The 14790-nt window shown below is 35.4% G+C and overlaps 1 protein-coding gene across 2 annotated transcripts; it reads right to left on the bottom strand.

Moving 5' to 3' along the window:
- Nucleotides 1-1951: 1951 nt before the first annotated feature.
- Nucleotides 1952-6063, bottom strand: LOC145031072 (Leucine-rich repeat protein kinase family protein). Of its 2 annotated transcripts, none has more exons than XM_078979546.1 (3): nt 4642-6063; nt 3130-4521; nt 1952-2685 (listed from the first exon to the last, which is right to left on the bottom strand). In XM_078979546.1, the coding sequence occupies exons 1-3, from the start codon at nt 5543-5545 to the stop codon at nt 2087-2089; spliced, it is 2895 nt and encodes a 964-aa protein (XP_078835672.1). In that variant the 5' UTR covers nt 5546-6063; the 3' UTR covers nt 1952-2086. The 2 variants fall into 2 exon arrangements, with proteins under 2 accessions (XP_078835672.1, XP_078835673.1); XM_078979547.1 differs by having other exon boundaries at nt 3136-4521; nt 4642-6061.
- Between the last annotated feature and the right edge of the window lie 8727 nt (nt 6064-14790).

Consider the following 14790-nt stretch of genomic DNA (forward strand, 5'->3'; position numbering starts at 1 on the left):
GACCATGATGAACAGAAGCTTCATCATCAACATCAACCTCCTATTATGATCAACATTCACCTGTTCCAACTGAGCATTGCCATCAGCCATACCAACCAGAGCTAAATGCATTTGGTACATCAGGCTTTTGTAATCTTCACTAGGCAAAGGTAGGTCCAACCATATGAAGATCTTACAATACCTGAAAGGATCTTGAACACTTTTATGACGGATTTGCCCCGATTCCCATAACAAAACTTTATACTGGATTAAAGAGTGAAGAACATACCTTGAAGTTAGTGCATCCCCCAAATTTCCTTCCAGTATTCTTATCCGTTTAGGAAATTGAGAAGCTAGCCTCAACAAAACAACGACACAAAACCATAAGGTTGTTTCTGTTCCTGAAATTGACATTAACATTTTGCAATCCTGAAGTCATTGGCCCTATAGACCCTCTAGATGAACTAGCCATGAAGAAGTTGCTACATGGAAGAAGAAGTCGAAGAAGGAAGAAGTAGGAGGTGGAAGATGGGTTTCTAACAGTAAAAACCCTATTTGTAAAGGAGTAACCGGTGAAACCGGCTAACATGGCTTGAGGCAAAAGTCAACAAATACATAATGGCTAACTAGAAACAAAAAATTCATTTAAGGCTAATTTAGAATCGGTGTGTAAAACTTATGACTTTTATGGTATTAACCCTTCTAAAAACTATATCTATAAAATATGTGTTATATACTTCTATAAACATACTTTTACGTTTTAAATGTTATAACCAAACAAAAAACTCATATATACAAAGAAATAACATTTAAAAAGAATGTAAATATAATATTTAATTAAACATTTTTTCGTATATAAATATGTTTTTTCTGTATAATGCATATAGTATGAAAAAATGTATATAGTTAGGGTAGAAAAGTAAAATGGTACAACCGAATATTTTTGGCAAATATGATGAGTTTTCTTGTGAATTTAATATCATTGATAATTTAAAAAATCTATTATAACAAATACAAAGATAAAATCAAATATTATTGATAAATATTATGAAATTAATGAACATAGAACAAGCATAAGATTTTCCACATCTAATTTTATGGTTATTTTAAATTAATTTTTATTTCACATGCTATTTTATGTTTTTTTTTTTTCATTTTATTAAATTCTAGATAGTATTTAAATGCAATAATAAATGCATATTAATTTTATTAATGAACTTTCCTTCTAATTCCAAAACTACTAAATTAAAGATTCATTAATTTTCTTATTTATTTATCTAAATTATTTTTTTAAATTTAAAAAAAAAAAAAAAAAAAAAAAAAAAAAAAAAAAAAACGTTAATTTTTATAATTTAATATTTTCTCACTTTTCTTATAAATTCATACTTCTCAAATGTTTAGAATTTTATATTTAGTTTTTCTTTTAAATAATCTTATATATGAGTTTCACATCTAGTTTAGTATGATTTACACAAAAAAATTATAAATATCTTCTCTGTCTATTTTATTTTAATTCAATACAATATACCATTTTAAATCACATCAAAACAAGCAACAAAGAGAAGATGATAATATTATCCAACAAATACTTCAGTTAAAAAACCATAACCCCCACAAATCCACAATGCCCCCCTTTACCCTAAAAATTTCCAATTCATATTTGAACATAGTGCGATTTCTGACAATTAGGAGTGTAACTGTCCTGATTAGAAAAATATTCAAAATTGATGCGGTTCAAATCGAGGTCAAGCTTGAGCTACTCAGAGTATATACTCTTTAGCATAGTAATATTTACACTTTTAGCCATTATTTTAGTCACATTTAGATAATGAGAAGCTCACGAGTTCAAATCATATTTCTGTTGTAATTTAATGTAAGTTTATTTTATTTGTGTGAGCCCGGGCTTGAGTGAAGCTTCGAGCTTGATAGTACAGGTGAATTACACCCGTAGTGACAATTGAAGTATACCAGCTGAAACCAACTGTGCAATGCTTTTATATTTAGTGCAAAGAATTAGAAAGTTGAAGAAGAAATATGCATAAGTTACAAGTACAGAAACGGGTTTCCAACAATTAATTGAATTACGAACGAGATAGCCGGAAAACCCTCAAATGGGCGCCATTATTGATGAAAGATCTTCCACAACCGACTTCATATCAGGTCTTTCATCAGCCGGAAGTATACACCTAAGCGCCACCTCAACCATCTCTTCCGCCACTTTAACCAAATCACTGCCACCGTCCACCAGCTGCGGGTGAACACACTCAATACACCGGTTTTCATCACACAGCAATCGCACCCACTCGGTCAGATCCACCACCACCTCCCCAGCACCACCCAGAATCATCTCTGCCGAACATTTTCCGGTGAGAAGCTCAAGTAATATGACCCCAAATGCATAAACATCGCTCTTCAGTGATGGGCATGGTTTGCTTGTACTGCAAAACTCCGGCGGCCGGTAACCTAAGGCTCCGGCCGTGAGAACCTGCTCGGCTGTCCCTGCTGATGTCATCAACCGGTGGAGGCTGTAATCGGTTACAAGGGGGTGTTTCATGGCCGGAGGTTCCAACAAGATGTTGCTTGATTTTAGGTTGCCATGGGGTATGGCTCTTTCGTTGTGGAGGTAGCTCAGGCATCGTGCTATATCTATGCTGATTTTGTATCGATCGTCAAGATTCAAACTTGGAAGATTTCTCGCATCAGATTCTGCATAACATAAATAAACTGAAATTATACTTATTTTTTTTTGGAGTTTGAAAATTCTACCCAATTACGTGGGTGTTTGGCAAAACTTTTCAACACAGCTTATTAGCTTTTTAGCCTTTCAAAAAGCTAATAAGCTAAAAAAGTGTTCGTGTATTTAAAAAGCACTTTTTAAAACAGCTTTTTGGATATGAAAAAGTAAAGCTTTCAAAAAGCTGGAAAATCCTAGCTTTTTAGCTTTTTAACTATTTTACTTCTGAAAAGCAGTTTTTCCTATCCAAACACTTTTTAAAAACAGTTTTTCCTAAAAGCCATAAGCTAATAAGCACTTTTCATAAAAATCACTTTTACCATAAAAAAGCTAACCCAAACACACATTGCTCTATATTTGTAGAATATGAAAGTAGGATGTTATAATAAACAGATGAGATTAGAAACAAAGATTACCATTACCATTAAGATAGAGAGATAAAGAAGGGGCATCAATGTAATTTGAAATAAGCATCCTCTCATAATCTCGTGGGCCCCAGTAATACCCTTGCAGGGATACCAAATTGGGGTGTTTAATGCCACCAAGCTTTGTGACTTCTCTTGCAAATTCTTTCCTCCCTTTGGCAATCCCTTCCTTGAACCATTTCACCGCCAAAACCTCGCCAGAATCAAGGACAGCTTTGTAAAGTGTCCCGTGGCAGCTCCGGCCAATCATTTCCGCCGGAGCTGAAGAAAGCTCTTCTGCACTGAACACCATTGATCCATGAAAAAGATGAAGCTCCCCTATTAGTTTATCTGGAGAACAAACCATCTCTTCATTCGATGGAGTAGGAGGAGGAAATGCTACTTCGGCTTTTCTTTTTGGCCCTTCAACAATCGATACATTGTCCAAATGCACCCCCCCTCCTGTAGACGTGGCAATAACCGGTAGTTGATTCTTTTCTTTTTCGTTACTTTTTTTTTCCTCAGGGTGATTCTGTCGTTGGCTTCTGTAGAACAATATGAAGATGAAGAAACACAAACTGGAAACACCTCCGATCAAACCCGCGATAATTGCGGGTTTGATATAGGATCTTTTTTTAGACGCGTGGCCCATGTTCATCATGCCTGGAACACCTTCTGATGTGGAATATGGGAAACTTAGAAGATCATTCCCGGGGTGAAAGGCTGAATCAGAGAAATTTCTCAGGTTTTCAGGGACAACTCCAGAAAGATTGTTGTAAGAAACATCCAGTACTTCAAGGGTACCCGGAAGATTATCAGGGACACCACCTTCGAAATGGTTGTTAGACAGATCCAGCAACTTCAGGTTACTGTAAAAGCTTCCTATTTCTCTAGGAAGATGATCAGTTAGTGAATTATGGGACAAATCAAGAAACTCGAGGCTCAAATTTGTAAATCCGAGTGGAGGGATGGGGATAGGGATGGTGCCAGTGAAGTTATTGAAGGACATGTTTATGTAGGTCAATCTTGTTGAGTTAAAAAGAGTGGGAACAAGTGTACTGGTGAAGTGGTTGGAGCTAAAGTCAATGGCTTTTAGTTCTGGGTAGGTTGATAGAACTGGAGGTAGAACACCTGTGATCGAGTTGTTTGAGATGTTTAAGGAAGTAAGCCTTAAAAATTGGGAAGTTTGGATCGGGAAAGTTCCTGTTAACAAATTTGAACTGAGATTAATCTGTTCAACATAGTTTCCCCATCCTTGGATTCTGGATAAGTTCCCTGAGATCAGATTGTTGCTTAAATCTATGGTGGCACAGTGAGCAATGCTGAGAGGCAAGATCCCTGTCAGCTTGTTGAATGACAGGTTAAGACTCCTTAGAGTTGTAGAGGAGATACTCTCCACAGGACCTGTAATAAAAAATGTAATAAAAAAAAAACAAGTCAAAGTTGATAGATGATAGAAAAAAAAAAAAAAAAAAAGAACATTTTTGTGTTTTCACAACTTTATAGCAAGTGGAATCAACATACCTTTAAGCTGATTGATGCTGAGATCCAATTCGGTCAAGACCATTGAGGTCTCTTGCAAAAGTGCTTCTGGTAGAGACCCTGATAAGTTGTTGCTACTGAGCCTTAGAATCCGCAAAGAAACCATAAAATTAAAAGAAGGGATAGTGCCCACGAATTGGTTATTACTTGCATCAAACACCTCCAAATTATCAAAGTAAGGCATTCCATCATGGGAGAAGAGATACCCATCAAGATTGTTGTGGCTCACATTTAAGTACTGAATTGCAGAAACAAATTTTTCTGATCCTAACCCCAAGTCCAAACTTCCTAGGAACCCATTGCTGCTAAGATCCAGGTAAACCATACCACCCAACTGTGACAAAAGATCCATGACCTTCCCAGAAAACTTATTTGAATGAAAATCCAAATGCTTCAGCTGTTTGAGATACCCAAAACTGGATGGAACACTTCCTTCAAGATTGTTTAAGGAAAGATCCAAATGCACCAATCTTCTTGAATTTGTAATTTCTTTAGGTAATGGCCCATGAAACAGATTAGATGAGATATCTAAATACTCCAAGGAGCCAATGGAGCCAACCTCTTTCGAAATGATCCCATCAAAATGATTGTTAGATATGGATAAATTACGTAGATTGCTAAGGCCTATAACTGAAGCAAAATCAAAGGTCCCAACTAGACCTAAATCATTAAGCATCAGGGAGGTCACATGCCCACTGCTACAGGTAATCCCGTACCAATTAAGGGGGCAACCGTTTGATGCCAAGGATTTGGGATCCCATGAACCCAAAACTTTACCAGAAGAATCTTCCTGGATACCCCTTTTCACCTCCAAAAGTGAATCCAATTCTGTTGTTCCCACTACCAATTTAGCAAGTAGTAATATAATCAAACACATGGACTGCATTTCCTCTTGTCTAATCAAACAACCAACTACAAACGCATAAATTAAGGACGTTTCAACTCAACCTATGAAGGCACCAAATCGAAATTGCAATTATAACGAAAAGAGAAAAGCAATAGCAACAGTGGACATTTCAATCCCCGAGTCAAGAACGCAATGATAAGGTCAGAGATGCTCATAGAGGCTAAAAACATACCATAACTTGTGTATCCAATGTAAATTGGAGTAAGAACTCAATGCATCATGAATTAGAAATCACCCCCAATGTATGCATGCTGGAGAAGGATAATTGACAGTGAATTTACGAAGGGAATGTGCATAAACAATAATTATAGCAGCATCAAAGTCTTGAATGGAAATGGTAAAGCGATTGATGTAGAGGAGCAAAATGGAACAGCTAGAAGGTTGGTGAGTGAAATTAGTGCATTGCAACTAGTAATCGAATTGCTAAAGAAAGCGATGTAACCCCGGGAGATGTGACTTGACTTCTATCGGTGGCCGTATGTATGGAACACTAATAGCGTAAAGCAGCAACGCTTTACTCTCGTTATGCGTACTAATTTATATTTTATATTCGTAGAATTAACAGAAAAAAACATATTTGGATAGTTGTAAAATAGAGTTTACAGGATTTATCTTTTATCTCATTTAATTTTTTTATTTTGTATTAAATAATAAACAGAGTAAAATTAAAAAAAAAATTATATATTTTCATGAATATCATTTTAAAATTATCAGTTTTTATAAGTTTTTCTAATACTTTTTTATTAAAATAACATTAAAATTTATATTATTATATATCTTTTATAATAAATAAAGATTTTTTTTTTCAAATGTCACATTCTAATTCAATTTACTAAATATCATTTTATCGTTATTTTGAATTAATTTTTTTCTATTTGTTATTTTATAGCATTTACTATTTTATTAAATTTCATATAATATTTTAATATAATAATTATAATAAATGTAATAATATTTCATTAATAAACTTACCTTTTGTAACATCAAAAATTTCAAAACAAAATTTTCAATTTTTCATAAAACATATCTCATTTAATATTTATAAAACAACCATATTTATTTATTCAATTCAAGTAAATACAACTCCTAAGATCACAAATATATATAAACTCCGTGTGTGTACGGATCAAGTCGGCGCCTTCCCGCGGTCGTCACTAGTACCTGAAACAATAACATCAAACACTGTAAGCACAAAGCTTAGTGAGTTCCCCAAAATCCACATGTAACAAATATTAGTCACTCGAGGCTATGACTATGTGGGTCCGTGCACCCATACTCTGTGAACCCTCAGGTTCTAACTTTGTGAACCTTCCGGTTCTAACTCTGTAAACATGCACAGCATAAATCACATAGAAATAATGCAGTACAACACATAACATACATAGCATACAGATACTCTGTCACATAACTTTGGTTACCTACTCAAGGTAAAGTATAGTGAGAAGACTCACCTCGCGTATCTCGATAAGTCGTAAGTCCTGAAATCACTAGCGCTCGATCTCCCGAGCTATAGTCCTCCTAAATCACAATACATCTCTAATTAACGCTTTCCCAACTAAGGTTGGCTACTCCTTAACAAGTCAACAAAAGTCAACCCTGGTCAGCGGTCAACGGTCAACTTTGACCGGACTCGGCGAGTGCATATAGCAACTCGGCAAATCTGAACGTATACACTAATTTCCCTGAAATCCTCCTTTGACACGTCGAGTATTCCCCTAACACGACGAGTTCCTCCTTGCATGAGTTGTGGGGCCACCACGACTCAACTCGCCGAGTCTCAAGAATAACTCGGCGAGTCCAACTTGACTCAGTCCACCTATCCACTCTGATTTCCCCCTGACTCACTGAGTCAACCCTTCCCAACTCGGCAAGACCACAGGCTGTATGATCAGGCAACATTCATACTACTCGCTGAGTCTGTTCTTCGGACTCAGCGAGTCTGTGCCATGCAATGACTCAAACTTGCTTATAAGGTCAGATCTAGTCCATTAACCCATAGATCCAGTCCCTCCAAGCTTATTTAGCACGTAAAATCACTATCTTGATGCACATACAATCTCTATATGACCCTAAATGATGTTTTTGTCTCAATTACAATAACTCAAGGCCATAAACTCCATTGCTATACATAAAGCTGGAAGAGTGAGGCTCTCTGGACCTCTATGGATCCAGATCCAGAGTCTCAACACAAGAAGGGAACTATTTGGCATCAAATCATTCCATAAATGTCCATAAGAAACCCTAAATCTCCCTATACTCCACAAAACAGAAAATGGATCGAATTCATACCTCTAGATCGATGCTCTAAGCTTCAAATCCACTGAATAGCAACCTCCTTTGCTTCCTCTTGCTTAGATCCTTCTCCTTCTTTTCTAGATCACATACACAAGGTCAATAACGCTTCTTTTCTCTCTTAAAACGTTCCAACTCTCAAGGGTTTCTCTCTAAGGATTGGGTGAGCACAAATGACGGCCATAAGGCCCTTTAAATAGGTCCCAAACCTTGGAAATTAGGGCTTCACTACACAGCGTGGACTCGCCGAGTCCACTTTTGGACTCGTCGAGTCCGGACGCGAACCCTTGACCAAATACGTGATCCTACTCGGCGAGTCTGAGCTCCAACTCGCCGAGTCCACTCACAATTTACCAAAATAACTCAAAATAAGTACTTGGGAATTCTGGGCTGTTACACCTTTACTTTTAAAATTTGAAATTAAAGTTTATTATTTTTTTTTGTTTATTTATTTAAATTATTTGTTTAAATCTAAATGATAAAAAAAATATTTTAATTTTATAATTCTTTATTTTTCTTATTTTCTTATAAATCCAATGTTCTCAAATATTTTGACCTTTATATTTAACTATTTTTTAATTAACCCATCTAATATATGAGTTTTACGGCTAGTATATAAATAAACAAAAAATTCCATATAAAAGTAATTCAAATTGATTATGATAATAAAAAACAAATATTTTATTAAATAGCTAATTTCGTTCATAACATATTAAAATAAATACACATATTCATTTATAAAAATATAATACCAAATATTATATATATATATATATATATATATATATATATATATATATATATATATATATATATATATATATATATATATATATATATATATGGTTAGGTTCATGTGAGACGGCCTAATTTTGTGAGACCGTGAGACGCATTTTTTTATTTTATTTATTTATTTTTATTTTTTTAATTTTTTTTAGTTAATTCAAGTTCCGAAAATAATATTTAAAAAAAGAATTTTTTAATTTTTCCATTTATTTTGCATTTTAAATTTATTTTTAGAATATGTACAGTGTAATATTCTATTTAGAATATTTCACGTATTTTTCAAAAAAAATAGAATTTTTTTTAGTTAATTCAAGTTCCGAAAATAATATTTAAAAAAAGAATTTTTAGATTTTTCCATTTATTTTGCATTTTAAAATTATTTTTTAGAATATGTCAGTGTAATATTCTATTTAGAATATTTAATGTTTTTTCAAAAAAAAAAACTAGATTTTTTTTTTTTTTAATTTTTTTTAATTTTTTTTAATTTTTTTTAGTTAATTCAAGTTCCGAAAATAATATTTAAAAAAAGAATTTTTGGAGTTTTCCATTTATTTTGCATTTTAAAATTATTTTTAGATTTGATCTCACGGTCTCACAAAATTAGAATGGTCTCAAATGAAACTGAACCTATATATATTATCTTAACTAAATTCTAATAAGACATGTTATATCAAAATTTTGTCATAACACATTTAATTTTATAAGAAACATTAATTATAACAAATATTACCATAACTAAATATGAAATACATTAATTTAAAATATTATTATCATAATTAAATATGTGATACATTAATAATTTTCAGAAATATATTTTATATTTAATTATGGTAATATTTTTTGTAATTAATGTTTCTTATATGTGCCTTTAGACACATATAAGAAGTAAGAAAAATTATTACAATATTTTACACACTTTACATGAAATGGCAAAACATCAATTTTCCGGAGGAGTTAGAGACGTGAAAATAAGGATGAAATAAAAAATTTAGCAATACAAGTTATCATTCGTTTGTCATTTTAGCAAAATTCAGCAAAATATTAGCATCAAAATAACTAATTACTAAGATAAATATATACAAAAAATATTAGCAATAAAGTAACTTGCTCTTGAACCACCACCATGCCAAGTCATATTGTCTTTAAAGTGACTTCGGAGCTCCCCAATATCCCTAGTGATTGACGCTGCTCAAGAACGTAACCACTAATAACAACATAGAAGAATAACATTCTCAAAATATACCATTAAACACTACCAACGGGCTAACTTAAAATGAATAGAAATTTGAAAAATATACAAAATGGGTTACCTTCCTAACAAAATCAAAATTTAAACATTTGACAACACTTATATAGAAAGAAATAAGGAAAAAAGGTGTTTCAAAAGTGTTGCCAAGGAAAGTGATTATAAACATGATCAAACTTTTTCTAAATCTAAGAAGTATAAACAACGCAAATCAAGAATGGAAAACCGGAGAAATAAGTAAAAACGGAAAATATATTGTTTGATGTTTAACCCATTTCTTTCCATCTAATCTAGTTATTCCCTAACTAAAGTGGATCATCAAAGTAATATTCACAACGGATGCAATATCCTACAAATTCAATTAAAATGCAATTTAAGTAAAAAAAAACTCTTTAGGATACTCGTAAATCTTTCTCTTATTAATGTTATCACCATCAAAGGTCCTACGAAATAACATAAGAGATGAAATTAATTTCAAGGTTTTCGACTCATTGTTACTTTGGTATGAAATAGAGGAAATGTAGACATGGAGAGAGCGTTTACCTGTAGCATGAATGCCTATTTCCTCATGTACACCAATGACAACTTAGAAAGTAAATTATAAATTAATGTTAAATTAAAAATCAAACACTTATAAAGACTTTGCAAGAAATTGGGTCATATCATCTATTCCATCATTTTGTAACTCTTTTCCATAGCCTCAGACATATTAAATGCTAGAAATAACGATCAACAATGAAGTTTAATGTGGAAGTTTTAGGAAAGTGAATGCACAAGAAATTCGTCAACCGATGATAGATTAACCAAGAGTGCACATTTCATACCGATTGCTGAGAGTATATCTGCTGAGAAGTTAGCTGAGATCTACATTCAGGAGGTGATGGTTCGATATTGTAACGTCCCAACTGTCAGGTATCATTATTATTCCATTTAGATTCATGTTTTAAGGACTACTCGATGATTTCACGTTGTGACTCATCAAGTAGCAGTGGGTCAAGACGTGTCATTTAACGAGTGACTCGGCGAGTCGGTATGGGGACTCGACGAGTAGGAGTTGGCAGAGGAAACCCTAAATTTCAGGGTTTTTGTTCCCTATATATTGGACCATTAGCGCTTCCCACTGTCCTTTATCACCCCTTGAGAGTCAAAAACCCTAATATCCGTGAGTGTGAGCTTGGAGAGTGTTTTGGAGCTTTGGGAAGTGACTTTTGTGTAGAAAACTTGTAGATCAAGAGGCTAGCATCAAGGATTTCGGGCAGATCCAGAGTCTACTTCAGCTTGGGCACGTTTTGGAGGTAACAACCTATTACCTTGACCTCTTTTCTTCTAGAATCTTTCATATGTGAAGATTAGGGCATTTTTTAGCTATTAATGAAGGGATTATGATATGGGAGCTAGATCTGAAGTTGAAACTTCAGATTTGAATCTCTTTGAGCCCTAAGTTCATAAAGTTCTTAATAGGGTCTTGAAGGAACCCTTGGTTATGAGTAAAGTTCCATTTCAAGCTTAAATGTGGAATTTGAGTCATGCAAATATGTAAAGGTAGCAACTTTACGTTGCTAATGCACTCATGGGACCTAGATCTACTGATTGGAACAAAGGGATAGTTCAGAATCGCTGGATCATGATAGTATACGTATGGACTCAGCTAGTCTGGGAGATCACTCGGCGAGTCGAGTAGGATTTCTCCAAATTAGTCCCGCATGGACTCAGCGAGGTTTGGGAGATGACCCGGCGAGTCAAATTGGATTTCCAAGCACTGGGTTGTGTATCAACTTGGCGAGTCTGCTTGAGACTCGGCGAGTTGAGTCGAGAAATTATGGAATCAGGAGGAACTCGAGGCAGAGAGAGTTATATTCAACAAATAGGTCAACATGGACTGTTGAACGTTGACCAGTGACTTGACTTGACTGTGGGATGTCTTGTACCTCCCTAGGGCATTTCGGTAATTTTAGTGATTATTGAGTAGACCACTTATGGGTACAGGCGAGGTGGTTGGAGCTATATCTGGAGGTGTGGACAGTATCATTCCGAGCTACTAGCAAGGTGAGTTATCTTCACTATATCAATAGGGTCTAAGGCACCAAGGCCGGCCCTTTTGTTATTATTTTGGTTATAGTATGCTATATGTGGTTATGATCCGTTAGGATTGGTATGTTAGTGACCTGGTTAAGTCGGTGCTCTGGTTATGAGAGATTGCTATGATCAATAATCTATGAGATAGTTATATTTGATATCTGTACATGCCACTATATGTTAGTTATGTGCACATGGTTATTTGCTTGATGTTTGGGGTAGAGGCGGTCGTGCTTTGTGCTGAAGGACAAAATACCTTACGAGCAGTCCGGATAGACTGTAGGCCGTATGGCAGTCCAGTCATACCGAAGGCTTGGGATAGATCCAGATAGACTGTAGGCCCTGCAGGGCGGTCCAATCAGGCCGAAGGATTAGTATGCATGTTGTTGATTATATGTTATTGATATGGTATTATCGGTGTGGTACTGGTATTTTGGGGCTAGCTCACTAAGCTCTCGGGCTTACAGTTTCAGTTTATTGTTTCAGGTACTAGGGATGAGATTTAGAACCGGAAAACCGAACCGGAACCGGAACCGTTAGAGCCGGAATATATCGAACTGGTTCCGGTTTCAGGTTAAAAAATTGGCTTTATCCGGGTTCTAGGTAATCCGGGTTTGGGTCCATCGGGTCCGGGTAAACCGGGTCTAAAAACCGGAACCGGTTTTTGGAACCAGAACCACTTTTAGGGTCATAACCGGTTTATTGTGAAACGTTTAAAAGATGCATATCTCCTTTGTTTCAACTCCGATTGACATACGTTTTTTTTCCAACATGTAGTTTAGAGTTTGTACATAATTTTAGACTATAAATTTGCCATTTTTAGTTTTATATTCATTGACTTACAGTCCCCCAAAGTCGATATATCAAAGCTGGAAGTTTTTAATTTTTCGTTTTTTTTGTATTCGGTGAAAGTTTTAAAACATACATATCTAATTCGTTTGAAGTCGGATTGACATGTGATTTTTTCCAACTTGTAGTTTACAGTTTATACGTCATTTTAGACTACAATTTTTTCATTATTAGTTTAACATTCAATGATTTACAGTCCTCCAAAGTCGGGATATCAAAACTGAAAATTTTCAACTTTTTAGCTATTTGTTTTTGTACTTTGTATTATGTGAAAATGTTAACACATGCATATCACATTTTTTTCAAGTCGAATTGACATGAGGTTTTTTCCAGAGTGTATTTTAGAGTTTGTACATGATTTTTGACTATAATTTTGTTAATTTTGGTTTCATATTCAATGAGTTACAATCCCCCAAAGTTGGGATATCAATATGAAATTTTTTAAAGTTTAACCCACTAAGTAGTAAGTAATTAACAAAAAATTCCGGTTTTTCCGGTTCTAAACCCACTTTATCCGGTTCCAACCTACCCACTTTGATGTTTCCGGGTTTTCCGGTTCTAGACCCACTTTACCCGGAACCGAACCGAAACTGGTTCCTATATACCGGTCTGGTTAATGGTTCTACAAAATCCCGTTAACCGATTCCGGGTTTTCCAGGTCCGGGTCCATCCGGTCCGGGTTTGGACCCACTTTCATCCCTATCAGGCACTTCTGGAAATCATGGCATGGCGAAGGCTTGACAGTACCCTCCTCATCCACATGATTATATTTCTGGGACACTCTGATGATTAATAATTTTGAAAACATTTTGTAAAACACTATTTGATTTCATGGTTGAAAAAGTTTAAATTTGGCTTAAATTTTTTGGATGTTATAGATATGGGGAGCCAATTTTGGAGGTTTTGGACCGGGATGTTCGCTTCACCTCCAAGTTTTAGAAGAAGTTTCATGAGGAGTTGGGTACTCCGTTGCATTTTAGTACAACATGCCACCCCCAAACCAATGTTTAGAGAGAGCGGGCGATTTAGATGCTTGAAGATATGCTTCGGGCATGTGTATTAGATTTTGGAGGGAGTTGGGATACTTACCTTCCACTGGCCAAGTTCTCCTACAACAACAGTTATCATGATAGTATTTGACCGACATTGTGAAACAAAGTGGCCAAGATATGATCGGTCAAGTTCTCCTACAACAACAGTTCCAGGCGATCATATCTTGTATGGGAGGATGTGAAAGACATTGGTTTGATGGGGGGGGGGGGGTGTCAGACATTGTGTCATCAGAAGAACTGAAGTGGTACTCAAGACCACTAAGTTGATTCAGCAAGTGCCCGATAGGTTGTGAGTTATGTAAAGCCAACATAAGAGTTATGCAGACTGGGGGCATTCATACCTTGAGTTTCAAGTGGGGGACTTGGCGCTTCCGAAGTTGTCACCTTGGAAAGGTTTCATCCAATTTCGGAAACGAGGCAAGTTAGGTCCCATATTTATTGGTACCTTCAAGATTTCCGCCCGAATGAGCAAAGTTACATACCGGCTGGATTTGCCTAATGAGCTCAGTCAAATCCACAACACCTTCCATGTCTCTCAGTTGGGAAAGTGTGTTGCCAATGAGCCTGCAATTATACCTTTGGATGATATGCAGGTCGATGATCGCCTGAATTAGGTGGAGAGACTGGTGTCTATCTTGGATAGGAAGACTAAGACATTGTGAAACAAAGTGGTGTCTTTGGTTAAGGACCAGTGGCATCATTGGAGGGGTTCTAAATGGACGTGGGAGCTCGAGACAGAGATGAGAGAGCATTACCCTGAGTTATTCGCAAAAACAAACTTTGAGGATGAAGCCTAGTTCAAGTGGGGGAGAGTTGCAACATACTGATTTTCAAGTATTCCAATTTGACCCTTGGTTGGAGTTTTGTTTGTAAAATTAGTCCCGATTGGCATTTTTCTAATTTTGAGCCGTGCTTGCATACTC

The sequence above is a fragment of the Lactuca saligna genome, chromosome 2 (assembly GCF_052625555.1).
Source record: "Lactuca saligna cultivar CGN05327 chromosome 2, ASM5262555v1, whole genome shotgun sequence".
In the NCBI taxonomy this organism is placed as follows: Eukaryota; Viridiplantae; Streptophyta; class Magnoliopsida; order Asterales; family Asteraceae; genus Lactuca; species Lactuca saligna.